At 37.9% G+C, this 13,549-nt stretch overlaps 1 protein-coding gene across 3 annotated transcripts in view; it reads left to right on the top strand.

The window, feature by feature from the left end:
- Window positions 1-13,549, top strand: part of CHN1 (chimerin 1) — a 192,052-nt gene that overhangs the window by 56,787 nt on the left and 121,716 nt on the right. For all 3 annotated transcript variants that reach the window (XM_070580250.1, XM_070580251.1, XM_070580252.1), the window contains 2 exons: window positions 10,436-10,467; window positions 13,009-13,122. In XM_070580250.1, the coding sequence (XP_070436351.1) occupies window positions 10,436-10,467; window positions 13,009-13,122 (146 nt within the window). The remainder of the gene's footprint in view (window positions 1-10,435; window positions 10,468-13,008; window positions 13,123-13,549) is intronic.

The following is a 13,549-nucleotide window of genomic DNA, read 5'->3' as shown; positions in this document are numbered from 1 at the left end:
AGAGTGCTGAGCGGGCAGCACTATTACACACTTCTGTGTTCTAAGCTTACAAGTTTGGATTTCATCCTCATAGCTATGGGAAGTGAAAGTGTTTTAAGCAGGAGAAAAACATCATCAGACTTAGGCTTAGAAAGCACATTCTGGCTGCAATGTGGAAGATGGGCCAAGGAGAAGGATGGACCTTTTAGAGGAAAAAAAGGCTGGTTTAGGAGGGATTACAGTAACCCTAGTGAAAAGTGATAAAGGCATACAGTAAGACACTGGTTCTAGGAATAGCCGAGAGAGACAGGAAACAGGACTGTGTAAAGCAGTAGAATTCACAGGACTTGGTGACAAGAGTCATGGGGTTGAATGAGAGGGGCAAATCTAGTAGATGTTGGGGAACCAGTCAACTCCCTCTCATGATGCTCTCTCATGTCCTACTTGCTTGGCAAAACCACAACCTTGTGGAAATCTACCTCTGCCTGCTCTGCACATACTCCCAAGAAACTGAATATGGCTGGAGAGAAACAAAGTGCTCACCAGGCTTCACATTCAATTTGTGAACCTCAAGTTGGTGCTTAATGGTCCCTGGGAGTCCTGCTGTGCTTTGCTAATCCATTCCACCCTTTTCCTTTCCCCTCGGATCTCCAGTACCTTGCTCCCTGTCCTCTCAGGTCATGGTCTTGTCTCCTACTTTACTCCTGATCAAAGCAATCGAAAGAGAACTTCCACCACCACATCTACTCACCCATCAGCATTTGGGTCCACATAGTCTGCTTTCTTGCCCATTATCCTAGATGGTAGCCAGCTCTCCACTATACTAGATCCCATTTCCTCTCATCTACTCAAAGACATAATCCTAGCAATTCCTACCCCCGTCCATACTCCTCCATCATCAACAGTTTTTCCTTTTTCTATAAGATCATTTTCATCAGCCTAAAAACATCCTATTATTTTTTCCGTCTTAAAAAATTCTCTTAACCCTACTTTTTCCATCTGCCCTGCCCAATTTCTTTGTTCTCCTTTGTAGAAAACACTTGAAAGTGTTGTCTGTACTAGCTGTTTCTGATCCTGCTCCTCTCATTTTCTCTTAGACCCTCTCTAGTCAGGCTTTGACCCACTATCACCCGACCAGAACCACTTCTCAAGGTCGCTGGTGACTCCCACCCTGCTACATCTAGTGGTCGGTTCTTCTCTTGCTTATCCTGTCAGCAGCTCTTGACATAGTCAGTGACACTTTCCTCCTTGATTTTTCGTTTTCTCACTTCATTTCCAGGGCATTACAGTCTTTTGGTTTTTCTCCTGTCTCCACAGTTTCCTTTGCTGGTTCTTCTCTCTGACTTCTTGATGTTCGAGTGCTCCAGGACTCAGTCTTTGATCCTTATTTCTTCTCGACCTCTGTTTACTCCCTGATGATCTTACTGGTTTTAGGTTTTAATACAACTTATATTTCCAGTCCAGTATATGCACACGATATACTCAATTGCCTATTCTCCATCCTCCCTCAGGTGTCTAAGAGACGTCTCAAATATAACACACTGGAAATAGAACTGACCTTTACCCTCCTTCGCAAACCTGCTTTTGCCACAGCCTTCCACAGCTTGGTTAATAGCAGGTCCTTACTTCCAGTCGCCCAGATCAAAAACCATGCATCATCCTTGACTTTTTTTTTCTTTCTTACTACCTCAGAATTAATCCATCAGGAAACCATATTGGGTTTATTTGCAAAATATGTCCAGAATCCTACCATTTCTTATTATCTCTGTAGGTACCATTCAGGTATGAACTGTGGAAACTGCTGGATACCCACCAAACTCCATTCTTCCTTGGAAATCCAGCTAGACTAAAGTTCCCCAGCTTCTTTTAGATAGTTATGTCTGTAAGTCAAGTTTCTCTTGTGGAATAGACGTGAGCTTTGATGCCAGACCCATTCAAACTTTCTACCTATTATTTTCCCGTCTGCTTGGGTCCAGATAAAAACCAGGAGATGGTGGAGCTCCAAGATGGAAGATGCCTGTATATAGGACAGTGTCTTTCTGACCCAAATACTTATCCAGGAATGTTATATAAGCAAGAAATAAGCTTCTGTTGTGTCTAGTTATTATATACATAAGTTGACTTGTCATAGTAAATTAGTCTACCCCAACATACAGTAGTCTCTCAGTTGTGTAACTGAAGTAGTTCTTAACTGATCTTTCCCCTCATAGTCTATTCTCATCACAGAATGTTCTGTTTAAAACTTTAGTCAGATCGTGTCACTCTTCTACTCAAAACTGTGCCTTGGCTTCCCATTTCATTCAGAGTAAAAGCCAGGTCCTTACGATGGCCTCTAAGGCCCCGTATGATCTTGCATCCACTTTGTTTTGCTGTGCTCATCCCCTACTATTTCCCCATCCCTCCTTCTGTCCTCCACTTCTGCTTCAACCACACCAGCCTTGTTCCTCACATACTCCAGCGGTGCTCCTCTGAGCTCTTGCACTGACTCCTTCTCCTGGGATGTTCTTGTCTCTAACATCCACGAGGCTGATTCTTCCATATCTTTCAAGTCTTCCCTTCTCAATGGGACCTATCCTGATTACCATATTTAAAATTATACTTGAACACGCTCCAACATCTCCAGTTCTTACCTATGCTACTTTGCTTTCGTAACACTTTTCATTTTGTAATATACTATGTAGTTTATTTATTTATTTTGTTTATTGTTTGTTGCTATCTTCCCTTCCTTGAATACAAGCTCCACGAGGGTAGGGATCCTGGTCTGTTTTGTTGATCAGTATTTCCCAGGTGCCTTGAATGTGCTTGAAACATAAATAGATGTTTAATAAAGACTTAAGGGAATGCATGGGAGGTACAAAAGCACTTGTCTTATGCTTGCTCTGTTTTAGAGGACGTATTCTACTAGGTGGGAGCATGAGAGTTTGGGACAGGAGTGGAGTAAAGCACTTTAATAGAAACTGTAGCTTCACCACTAATTGCCACTATGTGCTGACACAGCCTATAGCTCAACTTTTGATTCCACAAAAATAAAGATTATCATGCTCAGATATCTCTTGGGTGTTATAATGATCCTTTATTTAACACTTACAATATGCTTTGCATCTGGAAAGCATTTTTTATGAATGCTGAGTAGTAGTACTGAATTATTAAAACCAACTATTTATTTTAAAATCAGCCGATCACTCAAAAGCCTGTTTTCACCTTATTTTACTTTCAAAATAGTCTTTTAAAAAGTATCTTTTGCTCTTGTTTAAAATTCTGTGTTCGTAGGCAATTGGGTAGTAAGATATGCTTTGGTGTCAAAATCTGTAATACCTTGATGTAGAAGTACATTTATAAAGTTGGAGATCACAACTACAGTTGCAAAAAGAACCTCTTTACCAGTTAGCTGGTACATAAGCAGGTTGGTAGTTTCTACCTCTTTATCCCTCCTACCTAGAAGGTACTTGAATCTAAGGTGGGAAAATAGTGAATAGAAGGAAGTTTGTTTTTTAAAAATTTACCTATTATCCTGTTCTAATGCAGTCTACTAATTAAAAAAATAATCTCAAGAAACTGAATAACTAGTTTTCAGCGAGTCCCCAAGTAGTAATTACAGAGCTTTAAAAAACTCTGTAAATATTCCGTATTGAATTTGTAAAATCTGACAGTAGAGAGAGAGCTAACCTAGTTGGCATGCTAAGGTTAATGGTTTTCTTGGATGAAGTCTAAAATAGAATGGAAAGTAAGCTGCGTTCTTAGTACTTCTAACTTTGGTCTAAATACCATCAGGAATGCTACAGAATTGAGGAGGAAGGCAAGCACCTAGAAGTTTATCTTACTATTAGTGGAGAATAAAGAGTTATACAGTCTTTGTAAGTTCCATGACCTTTCTGACCTCATTTTCTCACCTTTTCCCTACAACTCATTTCCAGCTTTGTAGTTCTTTGATAAGTTCTTATTCCTCGCTATGCAGCCACTGCATTTTCTTTAAATTTTTGTAAATTAATTTTTTTGGCTATTGAAACTTAACTATTATCCACGTTGATATTTTCTATGGTGTAAAATGCAATGAGAAAAAACAATGTAATGAAGAATTTATGCTTCAGTGGAAAACTGCATTGTCTGTGTGCATGATGTCCTTCCAGGTTTTCTGATTCCAGCCTTTCATTGTCTTTGAGCTGTTTTAAAACTCCCCTCCGTCCTCTTCCTCCCCCTCTTCCTCCCCCGTGTAGTCCTCCTCTCCTTCTTCTTCCTCCTCCTCTTTCTCTCCCTTCTCCTCCTCCCCTCCCTCTCCACTCCTCTCCCCTCCCTCTCTACTTCTCTCTCCTCCTGCTCCATTCTTCTCTGTTCCCCCACACTCTTCTCTTCCCCTCCACTCCTCTCCCCCTGCACTCTACTCTCCCTCCCTCTCTTCCCCCCCCCCCCCCGACTTTAACTTAGGAAATTAAAATAGATCCAAAGCTGGGTTTGAATATTGACTGACTTACTCACCTTTAATTCAGAGTCAGCCACTGTAGGAGGCAAATACCAAATGTGTATTTTTCTCCCTTTTCCTCCTTCTGTGCCTCCAAACAACTGAGCCTTTTTAAAAAAACAATGCAAAACAAAATCTTGACACTTGAAAGTATTTTTTTGTGCATAGCTTTTATATACATATTTCTAGGGTGCTGCCTGAAAAAATAGTAATATTTGGCCAAGGTCATATTATTTTTTACAACTTCATGTATGTATACCCTAACTTTTTTTTTTTTTTTTTAAAGATTTTATTTTTTCCTTTTCCTCCCCAAAGCCCCCCAGTACATAGTTGTGTATTCTTCGTTGTGGGTTCTTCTAGTTGTGGCATGTGGGACGCTGCCTCAGCGTGGTCTGATGAGCAGTGCCGTGTCCGTGCCCAGGATTCGAACTAACGAAACACTGGGCCGCCTGCAGCGGAGCGCGCGAACTTAACCACTCGGCCACGGGGCCAGCCCCTGTATACCCTAACTTTTAAGAAGCATCACATAGACTTCCAGACTAGGTTTAAAGTGCCTACCTACGTGTACCATTTTTCACAATGTGAACAAGAGGTAAGGAGATAATGATTTCCTGTGACTTCTGGCCAAGTCAGCACCACTATTATGAAAGAGCAGCATTAAACGTTTTGGAAATTTTCTAAACGTTCTACTTCATTGTTCTAGTGGCATTGCCTCCAGAAGTACATATTCTTTAAATGAGAATACATTTTTTGGAACAACTCTGGCTTTTTTTTGTTCTGTTTTTTGAAAATCTGTTGCTGATCATCTTCTTTCCTTTTTTTTTTTTTCCTCCCCAATGCCCCAGTACATTGTTGTTTATTCTACTTGTAAGTCATTCTAGTTCTTTGTCAGCCACCGCCACAACATGGCAACTGACAGACGAATGATGTGGTTCTGCGCCTAGAAACCAAACCCGGGCTGCTGAAGCAGTGAGAATGCTGACCTTTAACCCTAACCTATCAGGTCTGGCTCAGGAACAACTGTGTTGAACTATAGCCATGGAACAGGGTTTCCTTAGTAAAAGAAATAATCCGAAAGCTGAACCTATAGCGTTGTAGGGAAGGAGGGAGGGGCATTAACATTTAGAATACTTTTATTGTTTGTTTCTACTGTTTTCAAATTTCTTTTGGAGAGCAAAACATTTCTTTATTAAACAAGTTCTTCTTATTTTTCTGGGAAATAAGATACAAGAGTGAGTTTGATTAAAATGCCTTATGTATGATGAAAATAGGTCATTACATACAAAACTCTGCAGTAAATGTTAATTTAAGGAATTCCACTGATATTTAAAATATTGTAAAATGACATCTACTGTTTAGTTATTTGTTGAATTCTTATATTATACTATGCACTTTATGTCGTATTCAATAATAGTAGATTAACTTAAAGTTTCCTTTTCTGGTGGCATGACATACAACATTTATGCCAACCAAGCTGAAAAACATTTTATGAGCACCTTTTATTTTTAGTTGGAAATCTTTTCTGTTCTCTTCATTCCTCATTTTTCCTAACCTTGATATGGTATCATGAAAAAATGTTAACTACTCAATATAAAAAACTGGAGAAAGCAAAGCATGTAATTCAACACAAGTACTAATTTAAAATAATATCTTACTTAGTCACGTTGACTTCAACCAGTTTTAATCTGTAAAAAGTCCCTTGACTATTATTATGAATTTTAAAAACTTAGAAACAAGCATTTAAATGTTTGTATAAGCTTAAATACATTTTTATTATTGCATGTAGCATTTAAATTCCCAGTTTGATGTATTTGCAAGTAAACTAACTTGGGATACTTAATAATCATTTTTATATTACAGACTAACTCTTTAATTGATTATCTCTCAGAGTAATGCTATACTATTTGTGAGTTTGAAAAGACTGTTCCAAATCACTGCTTAAGTAATGATATCTTAGATGTCAGCAAAACATCCCCTCTACCCTGTTAGGTTCTGTGTCTGGGGCTTGCCAATTAAACTGACAAAAGAGATGTTAACAGGAGGGAAGGTTTATTTCATATGCACATGGGGAAGAAGGGGCTTATAGCAGGTAAGTGAAAACCCCACAGAGGCATTTAGACCCAGGAACCTTATATACCATCTTAACAAAGGGTGATAAAGTGTGGAAAAGAGACCAGACAAAGGAGAAGGGGATTTGGGCTTCTGAGGGTAGTGGTAAGTTGTGAGAAGGTGATTAAGAAATGTATAGTAAATATGGGTTGTTTAGTGAGGTTTATTCTGCAGACTCAAGTCATCTTAGGTGGTAAGAGTTGTCTCTGGAGTCATTCTTGTCTCCTCTTCCTGTTACAGGAGAGGAGGGCACCTTTACATATGGAACTTTCCTTTATAAATATAAATTTACTTCACGAATGGGGAATTTATTTATGCCCTGACAGAAAGACAAGGGGCAAATTGTTCTTCTTGTATCTGCTCGCTGTTAATTGCCTTCAGCTCAAAATAATCCTTATGCGAATGTGGCATATTTTGAGGTGGCATATTCTGATCCCCTTCACTATCTACAGGAGAGAAAAAAAATTAGTTTAAGTTTTATTTGACATTTCCATTATAGAAATGCAGAAAAGATGCAGTTGGTGTGTGAATTTTATTTTGGGCTTATTGCTTATTATAAAAGTACTGTATTATTCATCAGCGTTTACCTAATTTCTTTTAATTCAAAATTCTTTCGGGTAAAGCAAAATAATTATTCAGTGATATCACGCCAAAATCAGTTGTGTTGTGAAGATGATCACTTAGGCAATCAATGGAATCATACTGATTTACAGGACTTAATACAGGGTTATCAAATAAATAATCAGTATTTGTCTTGGATTACCACACCATTTGTGGGTATCAGTCTCTCAGCCACCACCATTTCTTTGCATTCGTCCAGGATTTTCATCAATAAGTAGAGCATATTCAAGAAATTTCCTTTCTTTTTACCTCAGTCCCATAGGCCTGATAAAGTATGTCACCCTCAACCACCTGCAAAGATCCCATGGTTCAGGGGAAAGGCCATGATCTTCTCTTCTCAAAATGTTGGGGGACCCCATTGAGGGACCCCGTTCTAATGTGTCTGAGACTCCAATATTAGATTGCACAAAAGTTAATCTTGGTTTCTATTTTTTAAGGTGGTATCAGTGTTGTAAGTAATGCATGCATCCATTCTTTATTAAAAAATTGTATTACAGATAATAGTAAAGTCTCTTTTTTGCCTTTCCCATGGGCCCCTTGCTTCACTTCTCCCCTACCTTCCTAGAGGTAACCATTTGAATTTGGTATATATTTTTCCAGATCTCTCTCTCTACTATAAATATTTATTGTAGTATTTTGTGTGTGTGTGTGTGTGCTTTTCCTAAATGGTGTTACACTGTGTTATTATTCCATAACTTATGTTTGTATTGAGTAGTTTGTCTCAGTGACTTCTTCATGTTAGTCCCTATAGGTCTACATAATCCATTCAAACTGTGTCTATTATTTATACTGTAACACAGTTCAGTTATTCCCCTATTGGTGTATATTTGTTATTTCCATTTTAAAAATGACTACAATGTTTCAGTGAGCATTCTTATACATATCTTTGTGTGTACATGTGTAAGTGTTGCTCAAGAGTAAATATTGAGAGTTTGCACATTTTTAGTTTGAATGGACACTGCAAAATTGTTCTTCTTGATAACATTTTATCATATAATGCTGTAGAACCTTAAATTAATTCTTTAAGTTAAGACTTAAGCATTGGATTTTCACCTCAAAAGCAAAGGTTTTCTCTCAAGCAGCTGCCTCACCCTGCTCTAATAAGCTCTGGACCTAAAAATAGAAGAGCCATCATCTGTAGCCCTAGGGACCAGCTGGCATATTTTTAGGACACTGTGTATTATGAGCAGAGAAATTATGCAACAAGACCAAATGAGGTAGAGTTTACCTTCAGAAGATAAATAACCTGACTACAGACTCACCAGACAACAGAAGATTCCTGAAGGATAATTATTATTTCAATATAGTTTTCAGAAAAAGGTAAAATCATGTCTCTCCTTCAGATATGAAGATGCACACATATTAAAACATTTATTTACTCATATGATGTGAGGAAACCCGGCAGATGTTAAAATCAATTCAAAGGAAAAGTTAAAAAGCACAAATTTATATGGAGTCAAGGAATGTTGAAATGACTTGCAAATAGAGACAAAAATCTTTTTTCTGCTGGGTGGGGGCATAGAAAAGCAGTCAGTTAAACCACTATCACACAGGAAAAAGTCTATGTATCCGTTACCTACCACTTAGAGAGTTCCAAAATAGCTCAAAGACGGTGGACTGAGCTAGATAAGCCAGTAGTGTATGCTATAGATAATGCATAATTTTTCATTGAAACACAATTTTTTTTCTATGCTATGAACAAATGTATCAGGTTTGCTGAAAATGGTACTATACCTTGATGACCAGTGGGTAGGTAACCTAGACTTGGCAGTCAGGCTCTGGAGAGGGGCCAAGGGAGGGGATCACTGAAAGGGTGGACTTGGAGTTGCTTTGGGAACTGCCGTATTTAAGTAATTCAGATGAGTCAGTGTCAAATAGACAAAGGGTCTGGGCCCTTTTTGCTATTCCTGAGTAAGAATCCCAGTTTTAGCTTGGGCTCCACCACTTTGTAACCTTGAACAAGTTGTCTAACCTTGCGGATACTCAGTTTCTTCATCAGTAAAATGAGAATGATAATACTATCTTACGAGGATGGAGTAGAGTAACTCATATCTCATTGTGAGGATTCAGTGATCTTCCAATGTAATTAAAATACACAACACAAACTCAATAAATGTAGTCCGTAGTGTCACCCAGGTACCTCCTAGGGAAAGCTTATTCCATTTCTGATATTTTGCAGCTAGGCCTGGCTTCTTGTCATTTAGGACTCAGTTTAAATGTCTTCTCAGAGATGCCTTTCCTGACCGCCCAACTTCAGTACCTCGTTAGCCCTCTCTTTTACCTTATCCATTCTTATTTTCATTATAGCACTTATCAGCACTTCCTGTTTTCTTGTTTATTTCTTTAAACTTCTTTATTCGTTGTCTCTCATCATTAGAATGTAAGTTTCAAAGAAAAAAAAAAAAGTAGAATTTTTGTCTTATTACCATGATGCGTCCTCTTCCAGGTAGGACAATGCCTATCCCCTATTTGCCATCCAGTAAATGTTTCTTGAATGAATAGGGCAATACTCTCTCTCTGTCTACTCCAGTAGGAATCCCCTAGCACCTTTTCTGCTGGGCCTTTCTTTATCTCCAGCCAGCACACCCGACGTAGGGAGAAGACCTGTGGTGAGAGAAGAGCTGATGGAAGAGCAAAAGGGCAAGATTATACTGAGATGTTAGCAGAAGGGAATATGGAGTAACAGGAAGGAGAGGATGGGAGAGAAAACCACAATCTGTTCTGACACAATTGTGGCATTAAGTTTTTGGATGTTTTATTTTACTTTTTTGATAAAGTGATGTAGATATTTTTTCAGATTCATAAAATCCTAGAAATGAAAGCTAATTTAGTCCCACTCTTTTTTTTTTTTCCTCCTCGCCAAAGCCCCCTGGAACATAGTTGTAGATTCTAGTTGTGAGTGCCTCTGCTTGTGCTATGTGGGACGCCGCCTCAGCGTGGCCTGATGAGCAGCACCATGTCCACACCTAGGATCCGAACCAGTGAAACCCCAGGCCGCTGAAGCCACTCAGCCACGGTGGGGGCCCTAGTCCAACTCCTTTTACATACACAGCATTTTATAGATAAGAAACTGGTCTGAGGGACGAAGTGACCAGTCCAAAGGGCACAGTTAATCTGCTGATAGAACTGGGACTCCAGATTGATTTTTCTAATCTTATTCTAATTCTTTTTCTTAATATATGCTTTGGTTTGTCACATATACGAGATGTTGAGTAATGTTCTGAACATTTGCATTTTCATAAATATCCTTTTTTTTCCTTTTCCCAATAGGTAGAAAACAGACCAAAGTATTATGGAAGAGAGTAAGTATGGATTATCAGAAGACATTTTATAGATTGAAATATGTAAGAGACACAGGTTAATGGATGCTTTTAGTAAAAATAAAAGCAAGACGAAGGAGGTATTTAAGTTTGGATAAGTTGAATTATTTTTCTGATTATAAATGTAATTATTCTAATTAGCGAAAATAAAGACAAATATAGAGAAGAAAATAGCATGGGAAAATGTATATGCAATAATGTTAAAATAGAGATGCAAGCCATGTAAGTAAATAAATAATCCTAGCTGTATGTGACAAAAATATATATATTTGTATGTATGTCTGTATTAAGCATATAGACATATGTATGCAAATATATACATACAGCAGGGTATGGGTGGTTTATTCTATGTTTATATTTTATTTTCCAAAGTTTTTCTATAAATAAATTCATGTTACCTAGAAATAACTAAATTTAGCAATTTGAAGTATTACCTTCTGAAGATCTGTTATCCTAATGGTTTTTACAAAATTGAGATACATAAAATTTTTATAGCCTGATTTTTCCATTTGATGTTAATAATGAGCATTTTTCTATTTTATGAAAAATGTAATAATTTTTAAAGTCCTTAGTTTTTCTGATTATTAAAAAACCAGAAATATATTTTATTCTTTGGGGAAAAGAATAAAAATCACCTATAATCATATCATTCCCTGAATAAAGTCGTTTGTTTTTCATGACTTAAGATCATATCAGAGAAACAATAATGTTTATAGCAAATATTTTAGAATTATTATTAAATTATTAAATTATTTATTCTGTTTAACTTTCAAAACTCTTGTGAATGTTGGGGGGAGCCACTGGTGTTCTTTATGGTTGGGCCATCATGTAGTCATTTCTCTGTTCTTGGCATTTAGGTTGCTTTTAAACTACATTATTGAAAGTAACACCATAAGAAACATGGTAAAGCATAAAGCTTTTTTTCTGGGGTGGAAATTTTGGATCAACTGGTATGAATAGTTTTAAGGTTCTTTAAATATCATTGTCAAGTTTTGTTCTCAAATGTGTTTCCTTGAGTGAGATTTTCTTTTAAATTAATTGTTTTTTTAAAATGGATAGATAATAAATTTTACTTACTTCATTAATTAGTATCATATAAACTTAATATACCAATATGCTAATCTAATGGTATGTGTTACTACTAGAGATAGTTTACCATCTTTCTGCTTCGAGCAGGGTCAGAGTGGGCCTGGTTCTGAAATACTGAGGAATTTCTGGAGATAAGAAATTCCAGGGGCCAGCCTGATGGCGCAGTGGTTCAGTTCACACGTTCCGCTTCAGCGGCCCGGGGTTCGCAGGTTCGGATCCTGGGTGCAGACATGGCACCACTTGGCAAGCCATGCTGTGGTAGGCGTCCCACATATAAAGTAGAGGAAGAAGGGCATGGATGTTAGCTCAGGACCAGCCTTCCTCAGCAAAAAGAGGAGGATTGGCAGCAGTTAGCTCAGGGCTAATCTTCCTCAACAAAGAAAGAAAGAAAGAAATTCCAGGAGCCCATTGTTAAACCTAGCTGTTCTAATTGTCATGATTTGAACATACCTTCCATGAACTGTTTTAAGACTTCAGTTGAGAAAGACTGAATCGTTTCCATGAGAAAAACTCCCAGAAGTTGTCACTTGCTCCCTAGTAAAGTTCCTAAATTATTAAGGTGCCATTTCAGCACCTTTTAAATTTGTCATTCCAAATTCAAGTGACTTGTTTTTTTTCATACCGGTAAAAGCTGCAATCAGTTTCATTTGAGCAATCGCTCAATTCACTTATCTTTGAGTCACTAGAAGGACATCATATATGTGTATGTTCTTTGTAAATTGTAAATCACCATACGAATATGAGGTGGTTTTATATTTTTAACATTAATCGACAATCACCACTGACGATTTTCTTTTTCAGCATTTCGTGTCAGAATGTTTTAGATAAATCTACTGTGTTTGTGTAACGAGTGTGTTATTTATGTTTATTCTTCTTCCTTCTTTTTTCTCTGTTAATCAAAAATAGGGTTTTAGCAGGGAGTGAAAGCAAGTATTACAGTTGTTTGCTTTTGGCTTGAGTATCCAGCGATGCAGATTATGCACATTATTGGGCAATCATGCCAATTAAGGGCAACCCAGGGTCCTGGAAAATTGCCAACATAGACTCTCAGCCAGAACTTTGGAGCAGTGCCACTAGTGTGAAGAAAGGAAATGGGACACATTTTTGTATATTTTTTAGCATGTCCATATGGTCAGATGGCTGCATAAGAAGGTAGTTGTCCTCTTGAGAGAGGTGGTTGATCCCATAGACGGATGTGAATTTTGATTTCATGATTGTTAAATGGATTGGAGCGCTACTTTGGTGCTGTTCTTGTCACCACTGAGAAGCTGGCCATAGGCCAAGCCCTGAGAAACACACGCATAGTTAAACCCAACTGCTCCCCTTCAATTATATGGCAGGACTTTGTCTAGAAAACAACAGGAGAAGGTGGAGGGTTTGTTTTATGGAAAAAGGTGACAAGCATGCTGTTTCTGAATTGACTTTGTTTCTTAGATTTCACGGCATGATCTCCCGAGAAGCAGCAGACCAGCTCCTGAGTGTGGCTGAGGGGAGCTACCTCATTCGGGAGAGCCAGCGCCAGCCCGGAACCTACACTTTGGCTTTAAGGTTGGTCATGGACCTGTAATTATAACTGTGCTTCATTTAAAACCCTCTTAATAGAAGGCTTTAAATTTTAAAAGCATCCAGCATGTAATTGAATTGGTTCTTGTTTTCTTGGGACCTAATTACCATTTTAATAGCTTTGAGACCCTTAAAAAATTCCTCATGAATGGTAGCACACAGTAATTAAGAATTGAAAAACTTTTAAAGCATTTTTATTGTAGCTTCTTTCTTCTATTTCATCTTACCGTTCTCTCCCTTCTGTCCTGCTGTGTCAGCTCCCATCTATTTCTTGAATAAGGAAAGGAACAAAGAGAAAAGATCTTTGTAACTCATAAAATGAAAGCCAGTGCAGTTTCTCTTAGGTTGGCTTTTGGTTGAAGCAGCTTTTCTTGGGAGCTCTTGGCTCTTTCCTATCAACTGAACTTTGCCT

This window comes from Equus przewalskii, chromosome 17 (assembly GCF_037783145.1).
Source record: "Equus przewalskii isolate Varuska chromosome 17, EquPr2, whole genome shotgun sequence".
Lineage (NCBI taxonomy): Eukaryota > Metazoa > Chordata > Mammalia > Perissodactyla > Equidae > Equus > Equus przewalskii.
This window is presented reverse-complemented; position numbering and strand designations above follow the sequence as displayed.